A 14,361-nucleotide genomic window follows, 5' to 3' on the forward strand; every position below is an offset into this window, starting at 1 on the left:
TTCAGGAAATATCAATGTGCTGCTGATCTCATTCAGATTTTATTTTATAAATGCAAAGCTTGTATTACAAGGTAGCTGCATAACAGCAAAACTAAACAAGTACAATAACACAACACAAAATCTCCAGATAATAAAGTTACAATCCATGTAGGACTTTATTATATACTCATAAATACCTTTCTACGCTAATCATCACTTATTTGGAAGGGGAAACGAGCTAATCTAGCTTTAGGGAACAATAGAAGGAAATGGCTTCCCAAGGAATGGATGTGGAGGAAATGGCGGCTTCTTGAATGTTGGAATCGGCTTCTTGAATACAGGATGGGGAAACGGCTTCTTGTAAACTGGAATTGGTGGAGGAAGTGGCTTCTTGTAAACAGGAATAGGTGGTAGAATTGGCTTCTTGAATTTTGGAAGTGGAGGAAGAAATGGCTTTACTTCCACAACCGGAACCGGCGGATAATCAGGCTTCTTAAAGGGAGGAATCTTGAAGACCGGAACTGGTGGCGGGAGTGGCTTCTTGTAGATTGGGATGTGGGGTGGCAATGGCTTCTTGAAAAAGGGCTCTGGTGGAAATGGCTTCTTTACAATGGGAATCTTAGGGAGAGGTGGCTTCTTGAAGAATGGCTTGTGTGGAAGCACTTTAAATTTCTCTTCTTCATTGACTTCTGCGGCTTCTGCTTTTTGCAACTCTTCATTATGGACATAGTATAGACACAGAGACATGCATAAGATTATTACGTATGAGGAAAAAAACAAATATATGATTAACTAATAACGAAGACTACATCAAAATGATTATTAAAAAACTACTACTTAATCACACATTAGACTAATGGAAAAGGGAACTAACATTAGTTTTGAAATTGTTTTTTGCTATATATATTTACTCATGTATAGGGAGATTTAACTGGCGGTTCACTCAGCAATGTATTCCAAATGTTTTGAACCATGTAGTATTTACTATTTATGTCTTCTCTAAAAAATTAACGTTGCTGAAAACCATGCAAATACAAAACCATTTAACCATTAAATTAAATTCTTGTCATTTTAATGTTTCTTTGAAATACTTGGTTTTTCTTAAAGGAAACTCTCTATATATGTATATAGATTACCTGAAAAAGCTTTGGCTGCTGCTTGTTCTCTAGCTACCTCAATGGTCTCTCCATTGGTATAGCAGAAGCTTGCAGCAAAGAAGCAGAACCAGAGACCCAGAAGAGCCCCTTGGAAAGCAACAGAAATCTGCATTGAGAATTAAGCCCTTTCTAATGCTACCGCTGGATATACTAACAGTGCAAAAGTGCTTAATCCAAACGTATCGTTTGGTTTTGGTGCTTTTTATCAGCTCCTCGGGCCTTGTTATATATAGCATGTTTGATGAGCTGCCTGGGAGGCTTAGGCCTTGTTCATTAATTGAGGGTTTGACATTAATATTGAAAAACGGTGTTAGGACCGTAGAATGATGCAACGTTCCAGCAGTGAGTATTCAAGTGTTACTCAACATGTCATAATACTAGTTAAAGAAATAATATATTTTTCCGTGTCCCTCTAATTATTTTAAAACACTTAGAATATCCATTTAAATACTGAGAACTTAAAAAAATTTCTCCATACTCACCGGCTTTGCAGCTCAATGATTATTATTATTATTGAATGGGATTCTACATCCCTAACTGTTACCAGTACTATTTAGCTGTTTTGCTTTTCCAATTTTGTCAACCGGAATTAATGCTGAGAGAGACTAATTTGAGGCCTTTTCAGATCAACTCTGTTGAAATATAACATGGCCGGTATGCTACTATCAACCTAACATTTTCTTTTATCAACGCTAGAGGATTGATTTAAACTTGAGAGTTGGGACATATTCTACTTTCTAACACTAAGAAGAAAAATATCCTAACACAATTTTTTTTAATGAAATGATGAAAATGGATTAGGCAAGTCTAACTACACATAAGATTTGGTTGTCGGACTACAATGATAGTCTTATCCTCTAAACTCACACAAGACGGTTAGAAAGAACCAAGATCCCAAAATTAGCTATCAACTACAAAGTAAGTTACTTCCCTTGAATTACTTATTCCTCAGCTCAACATATTAGCTTATCAACTCCCTGAACAATATAATATAATAAGGCATATTTGATATTTGGGATTGAATTACAATACATAACCCATTATATTTAAGGCATATTGAAGGTTTAGGGTCTAGGGTATAAGAAGAAAATTTATACCTTCAATACTATATGCAATGATCACTCATTAAGAAAACTTATACTTTCAATCCTCTTACAAATTGGTAGGATCCAGGTCCTATTTTATCCCCTCAAAATGAGACCTATCCCTTGCATATAGCGGTTTTGTACCTATATACAAGGTATATTTACCTTGACCTTCGATATACCTTTCATTTTGTAGGGATTAAAAGAGGACCAAGCAAGAGAAACTAACCCCTTCGGATCCTACCATTTTGTTGGAGGATGGAAACGTATACATTTTCTTAATCAATAATCCATCTTTTATGTTTAAGTTGAACACAAAATTTTCATTTCTTTACTTCAACACACTTTGAACTTGAATAATATGAGTTATCTATTTCAATCAATCCTACAAACCAAACGATGTCTAAATTTTTTTTCTAAACATAACCTGTGATACATGATCCCATAAAAATAAATATATTTTGGTTCAGTCATTTGTTCGTATAATCTCAGTAAAAGGCTTTACTGCAAGTTGGTCCCATTTTGGCATTTGGATGTCAAAGTTTACAAACCAAAGCATAACTAGTGATGCTTCGAGGGAAAAAGGTTAGTGATGCATTAAATTTAATTATTATTTTTCCATGTTGGAAGAGGTCCCATGCATATTCCTATACGTTCCATCCCCTTGTTTAGAAACTGGGAAATGATAACTAGGAACCATCTTTTATTTTCTTTCCAATGTCTAGTTTGAGTTTCTGTACTAATACACAAGAATATTTTTGAATGTCTTCGATATTATTTACATTAAAATATCATTAAGGAGTTAGGAGTTAGGAAGTGTAATAAATCTCATAATAGGCTAACCATAATTATTGGTTCAAAATTCGCGTTTGGAGAGAATCGAAACTAAAAATTTTCACTTACAAGTGAAGAGAAATATCACTAGTACTAAAGGTCGTACCCAGTGCACAAGGCTCCCGCTTTACGCAGGGTCTGGGAGAGGTGAATGTCGGCTAGCCTTACCCCCATTTATGGAGAGGCTGCTCCCAAGTCTCGAACCCGAGACCTACCGCTCATGGGCGAAGGCACTTGCCATCGCACCAAGTGCAACCTCTTAGAAATATCACTAGTACTAAGTATAGTAATTTGTTTCAAATTCACTTTCAAGCATATAATTAGTGTTCATCCAAGTATCTAACAAGTCTCTTTCAATTTATTTAAAAGATAAATGGAAAATAGAAAACTGTCTATTTTCTGTTTAACTAAGAATCACGACCTAGGCGGGTTCTTAAACGGGTCTAAGCACACGCCTTTCATTTTTTTAAACGCCCAAAGTTTATTGTGGCGGTAGTCAGCCGCCTAGGTAGCGCTAGGCGGGCACTGCTTGTAATGAAAAGTAAATAAGCAAGTGTTTCATACTCATTTTCGATCCCTTAATTCGCGAACCAAATGGGTCCTAAGTATTACTCCTAAATAAAATTCAGCATGAACTAATCACATTGGTTATAGTCAAGAATCAAGATCTTAGAATTTGTTTTGACGTTATAGAATACAGCATGTGCTCTGTTCCTTCCCCATACAACACTTGCAGAACTTCAAACAAACTCTGTTTATTACCTGTTCACAACTCGAAAACAAGAAAACCGTATGCCGATTTACCGGAGCTACCAAATGCAATCTAGAGGTCTAAGCAAGAAAATTGGATGATCAATGGTTCGTTATCAACTTCATTGATCATCTCTAGTCTCCACTAAATGGTTGAATATATCGATCCAATCCATTAAACAAATGTCGCCTCAGGAATTAATGAAGGTAAAGTTACAAGACTTTCCGTGTCCGTGTCCTGCATTCTATCTTTGCCAATCGACACTTTAAGCACTATCTGGGGTTAAATCCCAAACTCATATCTGTTTCAGCTTAAACAGACATCACTAAATTTGAATAAACTCAACTCCAGGTGCTATCGCATTCATTAGTTCTATAACTTTCTTATAATTTTCTAATACCTGGTGAGCAGGAGCTTGCAGGCGAGCTTGAGGTAGAGGCAGTTTTCCAAACAAAGAAGGCTAAGAGTGATAATGGCAGCTGAAGAACTGCAAGGATAAGTGCAATACAGCATGCTCTTGAAAAATTCTTTCTATTTCACGATAACATCTCTGAAGCTTGCTTAGATTGAACTCAAACACAACCATATTTCAAGATAACGTCTATTTTGAAATCAATCATTACGGAAAAACTGTGAACAAAACAAGCTGAAAAGAGCATTCAAGTTTAATGTTTCAACAGAGATAACAATCAGAATCAATACGGAAGCATATCAAGAAAACAATCCCTTATCCTCCAGCAGATATGGCGAAGTCAGGATACGACTAATCAACAACACATCAAAAAAAGCCTATAGGTCAGATAAAATGACAGCGAAGAAGAATACGCAAGCACAAGCAACGCCAGAAAGTTTAACAAACAGTAGAAACATGGAAAACACTACAAAACTAAACTTTTATACATCTCCACATTTCAGCTAGAGAACAGTTTCGATGAAAGGGATAGTACGAATGTTTCACATTGAAGAAACAAAACAGCTATAGTAACAAATTGAAAAATACCAAAGTTTCAGTACTGATTCAGTTTCCAACTTGAACTATTGATAATTAATTATCTACACTGCCAGAGACAGCTGAATAATAGTTCAACAGAATACAAATTCATATCTGTTTTAAATAGGAATAATCAGGTTTAGGATAAATACTCAAACAGTTAAGCCTGCACTTCCACTTGTTTCGGTCCTTGCGGCAAAAATGCAGGTATCTCATTACGCACGGTAGATTTTTTCTTGTTCTCGTACAGTGGATTTGAAGTCAATATCCTCAAACCGGAATTCCCTTTGATCTCTAAAACTTCAGGCAAGCCATTTGAACACCCCTTTGACATCCCTACATCAATCCGAATTGCTCTCTCGTTGCAAACACCATTAATCCCAAACTCTTGAATTGTATGACCCATAATCATCCTCTTTGCGCCCGGAATGGTAGCTAAAACATGTTCAAGTGCTGAGCAATCACACTTATCCTCGTATTCATGTGAAAACTTCCTCAGCCAAACCACAGAATTAGCACCACGACAATACTCAGGGGCGATTCTTCCCTTCAACCCATGAATCCACTCCCTCAACTCCTCATTGATCTTCTCCAGACCATATGAAACGTGTTGGCCCAAAAGCCCGCCGTGGACGAAAACAGAGTCCCCCACAACCAACACAGCCACATTGTTGGACAAGAACCGCGACGAAATTGGACCCGATGGCCTCAATGCTGCAATTCTAGCCCTAAACCCATGAGCAAACTCTTCCTTCACATTCTTAAACCCTAAGGGCACCCCATCAAAGGGATCCTTCGGCTTTTCCAACTCTTTACAGAGCGATTTCATTCGGTTCCCAATGCAATACCAGTCAGCCCAAACCCTGAAGTCATCCAAACCCTTGCGGGTCACAAACCTGAAATCTCCTTCCACATTCATGATCTCGTGGTTGCCGTGCATCGTAATCACCGTGCCGCCACACCTGGCGGCTTCTCGTTTCAATTTCTCGAGATAATAGAGGATTTTAATCTCGTCGCCGCCCCGGTCCAGCACGTCGCCAATCTGGACTACGGTGGTGGACCCTCCGACCCATTTACCCGACTCCGGGTCAACCAATTTAGCAAGCCTTAGCGATTCCTTGGTCTTCTCCAGGTCGCCGTGGAGATCGCCGATCGCGACCAACCGGTCCTGCGGGGGGTAATAGGTTTGGAGTGGTGGGCGCAAGGGCAGGGGATCGTTGGAACCGTGGCAGGCAGTGAGGGTATTTTGGTGATTTTGAGGGGAGACGGGAAGGGGATGATTGGGGGTTTGGGGCAAGAGGAAGAGGCCGCCGCTGACGGAGAAATCGACGAAGGTGTCGACGAAAGAGGAGAGGAGATTGGGAACGTCTTTGCATGACGTGAAGGAAGAGTCCTCTGCTGCTGCTGCTGCTGGTGCGGCGTCTTCTTTCATTTTTCCGCCACTGAGTCTTTTCTTTGCCGGTCCAATTGTAAAGACGGTTAAAGGGAGCTCACCATCGGTGATTTTGTTGTGATTTTAAAATGACTCGAAGGAGAGAAAATACATTTCTAAAAAGCACATTCAAATGAGCTCTAAAACTTTTTATCGTAACTGGATTAGAGCCAAGGGACACAACAAAGCCAGTTGTTACTCGACGACTATTAGGATCACCAGCCTAATCAACATCGGTATGAACCTTCAAATCAATCGGTACATACCGTGTAAGGGACCTAAGGATAATGCTAAGTAGACTAAATTTATAAACTAACTTTGTAAATTAAGTGATGTGTCACTAAATCATACCATTAACTTTAATATCATTTAGTTTACAAAAGTTAGTCATCCTAACATTACCCATATCGCAACATCCTCTTTATTGCAACAAATGAAATTGTTATTTAGATTTCAAAAATCTTAGTTTACACTCCAAACTTTCTATAATTTAAAAAAAAAACAAAAACAATTTTGAGGAATGTAGGATGAGATTTTTGGAGTAGTAGTAACAGTTCCACAAAACTACTATAATATTATCTTTAGATATCGGATTATGGTAGCGGTTTAATAAGTCATTATGTGGATAAAAGATATCCGACACATCATTCAGTTAGTGTCGGATAACAATGAAATCTTATCGGTTATATCCGACATAAATTCCTAACGGATATTTAGTGTTGGATGCAACAGCCATAAAATTATTATAACCGCCAGTATTTTTGAATTATTTAAAAAAAATATTTTTAACAGATTTTGACGATTTTTAAGTTAATGGTGGCGGTTATAACCGACATAAATTGACTATTTTATTATTTTAGTTTTTTATGGTTATTATTTTAGTATTCTAGCGGTTATAACAGACAGAAATTGACTATTTTATTATTTTTACGCCAAATTTTTTTCAATTTGTTGTTCATTGAGATTCCCGTGTGAGAGAAATGTCACGCCCCGATTCCGACATACGTCTAGGATCGACACATGACGTTACTAAGTATTCGTATCTCTAACATACCCCGCCTCCGGGATATGAGCAAACACAACTCATGATCCAACCACGTAGAAATTTTTCATACACTTTATGGCTGCATCTAACCTCCTCGTTAGATTGCCTACGTACCCTACATAGGGATCAAGTCATTCGTAGTTCATCCAAATATTATCCTCAACTTTTATCACAGTACTTTTAAGTGAAAAATCATAGCACTCATCAATCAATTAATAGAACTTGACATGCTTGAAATTTCTAGGTTCAGGGTTACATAACAATCTCACATGACCATTAATATTTCCACTTCATCCATCGCATAAATTATCATGTTTCTCCACATAAAATGTAACATTCCACATCGCCTAGGGGAGTGGATCCTGGAAGCCTTATATGTATCTTCCCATCTTTACCTAGCACGAGGCCTTTTGGGAGCTCAATGGCTTCGGGTTCCATCGGAACTCTGAAGTTAAGCGAGTTCGTGCGAGAGCAATCCTAAGATGGGTGACCCATTGAGAAGTTGCTCGTGAGTTCTCAGAAACAAAACCGTGAGGGCTTGGTCAGGGCCTCAAGCGGACAATATCGTGCTACGGTGGTGGAGCGGGCTTGGGAAATGATCCACCCCGGGCGGAGATGTGACATAAAATCACAATACATAGCATGTAACATATTAAAGAATCAACAAAGCACAATATTATTTTCTAGCCACATCGATCAACTAAAACAAACATACTAATAATAATCATATCCAGTGTCATTCCACAATCCCATCAATTAATCAATTCATGAATCAAAGATGCACGATCTTCTCATTTAATTACATTAATCAATCAATGCAATAACATATCATTTCACGAATTTAACAAAGGAACTCTATATAATTCCATACTTGGATTATGAGTAATAAACATGATAATTCTAATTTGTATTCACAAGATCTATTGTGAGTAATTCTCATTCACTCGAATCTAGGGTTCTAGACTAATTTATGGGAATGAGCGAAAGCAAGGATTCCGGACCACTCAACAGAATCCAACAACATCGGATTCTAGACCACTCAATGGAACCAAAATACCAAACGGTTTCTTGTAATCTACCCATACCTGACATAAGTAAAATTAGTGTCTATATCAAGGGAATGGTGCACTGGCAAATTAGAACACGGTTAAGCTACAAAGCTCGGGTGAGTGACAATAATACAAGTATGTGATATTCAATAAAAAGAAAGGTCATCGATCACAGTTTATAAACCTCAAATATAAGTAAGTATGGAAACAAAGTCAAGTCTCTAACAACTCCGAAGGAGTCACCTAGACATCCAACGACTTTTCCCATTCAAACCACCAAGATTCTCAAAAACCATCGTTCATATGTACACTAAAAACTAAGGCTAGAGGGACGTAGTTCGGCCAAAGCCTACATAAGTAACCAAACAGGAAGTGGCCACCCAAAATGGATTAACCAAGCAGAGACACCCCTGAAAAAGTAACCAAGTAGGCAGTAACCCCCCCAATGCGGATTAACCAAGCAAAGTCACTCCTACAGTTGTCAGGAAGTGATCACCCAATACGGATTAACCAAGTATGATCACTCCTAAGCATACATGGCCATAAAGATCGCCCAACGCGGATTAACCAAGAGCAATCCATATATAGTATGGTCCCCCAATGCGAATTAACCAAGCAGAACCACTAGTGACCCCCCAATGCTGATTAACCAAGCAGGGTCAAGATAATCAGGTAGATAGTGACCCCCCAATGCGGATTAACCAAGCAGGGCTATAGTCCCTTACTAGCCCTTGATTACATAACATTTCAATATGCAATTCGAATCACTTTTTCACAAATATTACCAATCCATGAATCAAATCACATTTAATAAAAATAGATCAATGGCCAATTATAAAAGAATCACATTTTAACAGAAAACACATTTATAAAACCATGTCATATCCACAAAGGATATTAATATAAAGAATCGCGTAATCACAATATCACATATATTAAAGTCACTCACCGAAGACAAATCCGCAAAGCTTCACTGAGTCTCTAGTAATACTAATTTTAGTAATTCAAATAGTTCAAGACCTGTTGACCACAAGTTAATAGTGGGGTCTACACCCTAGCAATTTAATCTGAAAGATTCGCACATCACGATTTAGATCAGTAACTTCTTAAGGTCCACATTATGCTCAAAGAACAACATACTAAAATCTCATCGCGATCCGACAGTTGGATCTCCACCAATTGCTAGAATTAGGTGGTGGTTAACAATTAATTTTACTAACTTAGAAATCTAATTCGTGAAGATCTGTACGTTGGATTCCTGATCCGTCAGTTCCTGTTATCCTCAAATATTATATTCTATAGGGTTTGATAACGATCCAACGGTCGGATTGATGATTCATATTTTGATCAAGTAATGTATCATAATGAAACTAACTTCAAACAATCAAAGTACATCATACAGATATCAATTATGGAATCAGGGCATCAAATTGAACTTAGGTAGACATCATCGACCCACTGGCCACGCGCCGCCGTGGGTGGCGGTCGGCTGCCCCGACTTGCCGAAAAATTCAACTATTTAAAAAAAAAATCTTCAAATTTTACAGGAAAGTAGAGTTCAATGAGAGGAACAACTTTCATACCTGGGCCGAAGTCCAATTCAGCCGGGAAACACCTCAAAACAACCTCGATCCGTCAGAAACCCTTGAAATTGTGTGCTTCGATTAGTCACATTCTCAACTCCACCGCGCCCATACTTGTTTGTGGTTTGCTCCTGGGTCCAAGAGAAACATTTTGGTGGTGGTAGTCATCGGAACACCTTTCAGAATTGGCGGATCGCCGCCGTTCACCCCACGAAGCCCTCAGCTTCAATTCTCGCAAAATATGACCAAATTGATATCAGTTTTTTAATGAAAATGGAAGAGGGAAGGTTGTGGGGTATTTCTCAGGTGTTTAATCAATGTAGTTGGCTAGAATTTGGCCGAGAAAGGAGTCGGAAACCCTTGTTTCCGTCGGGTTGAGAGGAACACCCGTTTTCCCTTCTTTCTTTTTTCTCTCTCTTCTTCTTTTCTCCTTTCCCTCCTTGTTCCTCCCTCTGATTGGATCTCCCCTTCCTTTTCTCTCTCGCACTCTCCATTCCTTCCTCTTCCCCATTGCCATCTGGTAGCTTCTCAACTTTTTTTAATTCTTTTTAACAACTAAAACGTCTCTAATTTCTTCGTTTCAGCTCCGATTCGCGAACGGTTTTCACCTACGCACTCTTAGGGTCGAGTTCTACCCAAAATTTTAAATTGTAACCTCGAAAGGTCTACGAATTTTAAATAATTAATTTCTAAACTTTAAACTTCGTCATTAGTTTAATTTAAAATCCAAATTCAAATAAATTAATATAAATTCCCGAAAAGTAATATAAAATCTCAATAATACAAATACGTAGATTATAATAGTGAAATCCAAGAACGGGATTTCACAAGAAACCCTAGCAAGTTAGTATATAAGTTGAGTTATCAACTTCTTTTTTCTCATTGTTGTCATTCCTCATAAGCCGTTTACCCCATCTCTCTCCACTTTCTCTTGCAATTTCTTCCATTCCTCTTGCTTTCAGAAAAAACCTTACTCGCTCGCAATCAAAACCAAAGCTTCCCTTTTTTTGTCAAACCAATCCGTCCAAGCCGAAAGCATCCATCAGTTCTCTCTGGTTTCGTATTGCAGCTCCATATTCTGAAACTTGCAAATCTGAACACAGATCTGCCTTCATTTCTTCGTAGACCCGAGTAGACCTAGCATTCGTATCTTGTTTTTCGTGTTCGTGTCATACCCGATATCTTAACGGGTAGTGTCGTGTAACACCTGTTAAAATAAACGGGTAAAATGACCCAACCTGAAATCGACCTGATAATATTAATAGGTAATATGACCCAACCCGTTACCCGTTAAAGAAAATATATTGTAAACCAATAAATAATCAAATGAAAAACATAATACTAAATAAGTATATACATACCATATTGTCACATCCAAAACATAAAAACACTTTTCTTTTAAGTATATTTTCACTTACCTAAAGTATTTAATATTTTTTTAATTAATGTATAAAAAAATATAGAAAAAAATGTAGAAACGCTCGTAATGACAAGCTTTACAACTTTCATGAAGAGCTTAACTTTGTAATTCACCACTATAATCATATAAATCATAGATCAAAATTTAACCATTGATTGTTGTTTACATTTACGCTTCATTGTTCTCATCAAATTTTGTTTTTTTTTTCTTCAGATTTTCTTTTTGAAAACTTGATCTATTAGAGGGTGCAGGAAGATGAACGGTTTGGATCGTTGATATTATATTCAGAGTTTTACGGTAAGTAAAAATATTGCTTGATGTTTATAAAGTTTCTACAAACTATATGACATCGATTTATATTTCAGTTAAACATAAATATCGAAACATGATATCAAAGATCTGAACCGTTCATCTTCTTACATCCGCCAGATGATCATGTTTTCAAAAAAGAAAATTTTAAAAATGAAATTCAGTAAGAAAAATAAAGCGTAAATGGCAATTGACGGTTTAATATAAATTTAAGGTTTATGAATTATAGTGTTGGATTTCGAAGCTGACCCCTTCATGAAAGTTGTAAAGTTTGTCATTATGAGTGATTGTATATTTTTTTTATATTTTTTACACTTATACAATAATAATTATTAATTTTATTAATTTTTCCCTCAAATAAAAAACATTATTCATGAAGGTTTGGAGGATTTTAAAAATCTAAACGATAATGTAAGTGTAACCATTATCTACTCGTGGAGGAATAATGATGAATCACGAGTGTTTATATATTCTTTCACATTTTTCATACTTGTATGTATGTCTTCTTAGTTCTTGCCTATACAAATACTATATTAGTTTATTTTAATTTTGGACAGCAACTGTTAAGTAAAATGTATCCTAGTAATGATAATAAGGAACTCTCATAATAATAAAAAATAATGACTAAAACTTTTTTTTTTAAAAACTTATATAGAATAATAATACAAAACTATATATTTAATATAGAATATATTGTATATATTAATATGGCTATTGTATTTTATAATAAATCTTTTAGTAATTAAACTTAAAAATTATCAAAATAAATTATTTCTTAACGGGTTAAAACGGGTTACCCACGTGTTACTCGCGTACCCGTTAAGAACCCGTTATTAACGGGTCACCCGATAATGACCCGATAAATTATCGTGTTGACCCGAAACCCGTTATTTTCGTGTCGTGTCAGAAACTTCCGGATCTAGACCTGAGCCTAGCTCACTTATTTCAGCTGTCTCGGTTTGTCGACACACAAAGGTAAAATGCATCGATCTCGTTTTCTCATTAATTTCTTAATTCCAGTACAAATGCAATAGTGAAATCCAAGCCTAGTCCGTAAGCTTGTGTTGTAGACGACGACTGGAGATGATGGTGAACACAAGGAATGGTAGCAATGTCAGACTTTAGATCCACAAGAAAAATGAGCAGCGACAACCACGATATCCACAGATCTCAGAAATACAGGTATAAATGCTCCACCCAGAATGAGCATGGTCTCTGCATCCATATATCTAATAGTCTCCATTATACTCATGTTTTTTTTTTTTTTGTATGCATACTGCCCTAAATAATTGTGATGAAGTTAAGAAAGATGAAGTTGTTTGAGAGGTGCAAGTCTTCGTGCAAGTCTTTTGAGGAAGATGAAGTTGTCAACAAATGTTTTGTTGTTTCTTTTACTTTATTTTTCAGATTTTGTTTGCCCTGGTGTAAACATTTAAGTAAATTCAATGTATTCAAATAAATTTAAAATAAATTTTTTTAAAGGATGAAGAATGGATTTTGTCAATTTAAATTTAAGTTTGTTTCATGGTTAGAATGGTCTCTGTTTTGTAATTCATGTGCATATTTTTCTCAATTTTTTTAAAAGCACTAGCATTGAGCAAATTTCAAAATTGTGCCATGTCGGTTTTATCCGACAAAGAATGCTTTGATTTATTCATTATTAATATATTCTATATCAGTTATATCCGACATAAGTTCTGTCAGTTTTAGAGCCTTAACCGACAGAAAATTCATTTCTTGACGCTGCGCTTATTATATCCGCCACTGCATCCATTTTCTGTCGGATTTTGCTTAATATCCGACAATAATATACGTTTTTTGTCGGTTATCATAGCGACACTAATAAATGGTTTCGTAGTAGTGCAACAAAATGAGATTCAAGAGGATTGTGCATAAACTGACAAACCTAAACTGACAAAATAAGCAATATCGGACGAGTGATGCAAGGTTTACAATAACATATGAGCTTACAGTAAATCTGTAATGCATATGGAGTCATTGACTGAGTGACAAACCAACCTTGCTGTTGATACTCAATCTGTGAGCAAGAATTCCCAATTCCTTCATGTCAAGTTCTTTAGACAACCGAGTAGCAACAGCTTGAACAGCACCATATCACCAGTTAATATTATATCATCAACACATAATAATAAGACAGTGACAACTTACCATCATGCTTAACAAACAGCAGCGATCTGCATAAGACGATTTGAACCCCAACTGAAGAAGAAATCTGGTAAATCGTTCATTTTAGGTACAAGGAGCCTGTTTTAAATCGACCTCTCCAACTTGCAAACATAACCAAGATGAACATCATCGTTAAAATTTGGTGGTCGAGTCATATATATATATACCTCCTCTTGTAAGAAACCAAGCAAGAAAACATTCTTGATGTCAAGTTATCTCAATATCCATCCGAACGGATCTCGATTCCATGAAACTTAAATAGTGAAATCCGGGGGGCGGGATTTCATAATTTTATTCCGATTCTACTTGTCAACTCTTGGCAATTCAAGATCAACTTGGGCATTATATTCATGATATGCATTCGAGTAATGAATTTTCTCAATTAGAAGATGTTGATGCACAAAATTGGGTAGATCTTGGACCACTAAATCCGACCATAAATCACACACACGCACAAGAACACAACGATATATCATGGTTCACCCCAAGTTAGGGCTACATCCACACTAGTGTCAATCCAGTTTCACAATGTAAAATGA

At 36.7% G+C, this 14,361-nt stretch overlaps 2 protein-coding genes across 2 annotated transcripts; both read right to left on the reverse strand.

The window, feature by feature from the left end:
- LOC126627760 (proline-rich protein 4-like) lies at positions 1-1,334 on the reverse strand. The gene is made up of 2 exons (XM_050297302.1): positions 1,116-1,334; positions 1-692 (listed from the first exon to the last, which is right to left on the reverse strand). The coding sequence occupies exons 1-2, from the start codon at positions 1,246-1,248 to the stop codon at positions 229-231; spliced, it is 597 nt and encodes a 198-aa protein (XP_050153259.1). The 5' UTR covers positions 1,249-1,334; the 3' UTR covers positions 1-228.
- Positions 1,335-4,823: 3,489 nt separating this feature from the next.
- On the reverse strand, positions 4,824-6,362 carry LOC126627752 (shewanella-like protein phosphatase 2). The gene has a single exon (XM_050297294.1). It carries the CDS (start codon positions 6,227-6,229, stop codon positions 4,958-4,960), a length of 1,272 nt encoding a protein of 423 aa, XP_050153251.1. The 5' UTR covers positions 6,230-6,362; the 3' UTR covers positions 4,824-4,957.
- Between the last annotated feature and the right edge of the window lie 7,999 nt (positions 6,363-14,361).

This window comes from Malus sylvestris, chromosome 7, assembly GCF_916048215.2.
Source record: "Malus sylvestris chromosome 7, drMalSylv7.2, whole genome shotgun sequence".
In the NCBI taxonomy this organism is placed as follows: domain Eukaryota; kingdom Viridiplantae; phylum Streptophyta; class Magnoliopsida; order Rosales; family Rosaceae; genus Malus; species Malus sylvestris.

Bases quoted from the DNA above. Each gene is read 5' to 3' on its own strand.
- LOC126627760 (XM_050297302.1), bottom strand. From the start codon at position 1,248: ATGCAGATTTCTGTTGCTTTCCAAGGGGCTCTTCTGGGTCTCTGGTTC. The intron at 693-1,115 runs GTAATCTATATA...TCCATAATGAAG, and splicing joins AGCAGCCAAAGCTTTTTCAG to AGTTGCAAAAAGCAGAAGCC.
- LOC126627752 (XM_050297294.1), bottom strand. From the start codon at position 6,229: ATGAAAGAAGACGCCGCACCAGCAGCAGCAGCAGCAGAGGACTCTTCC.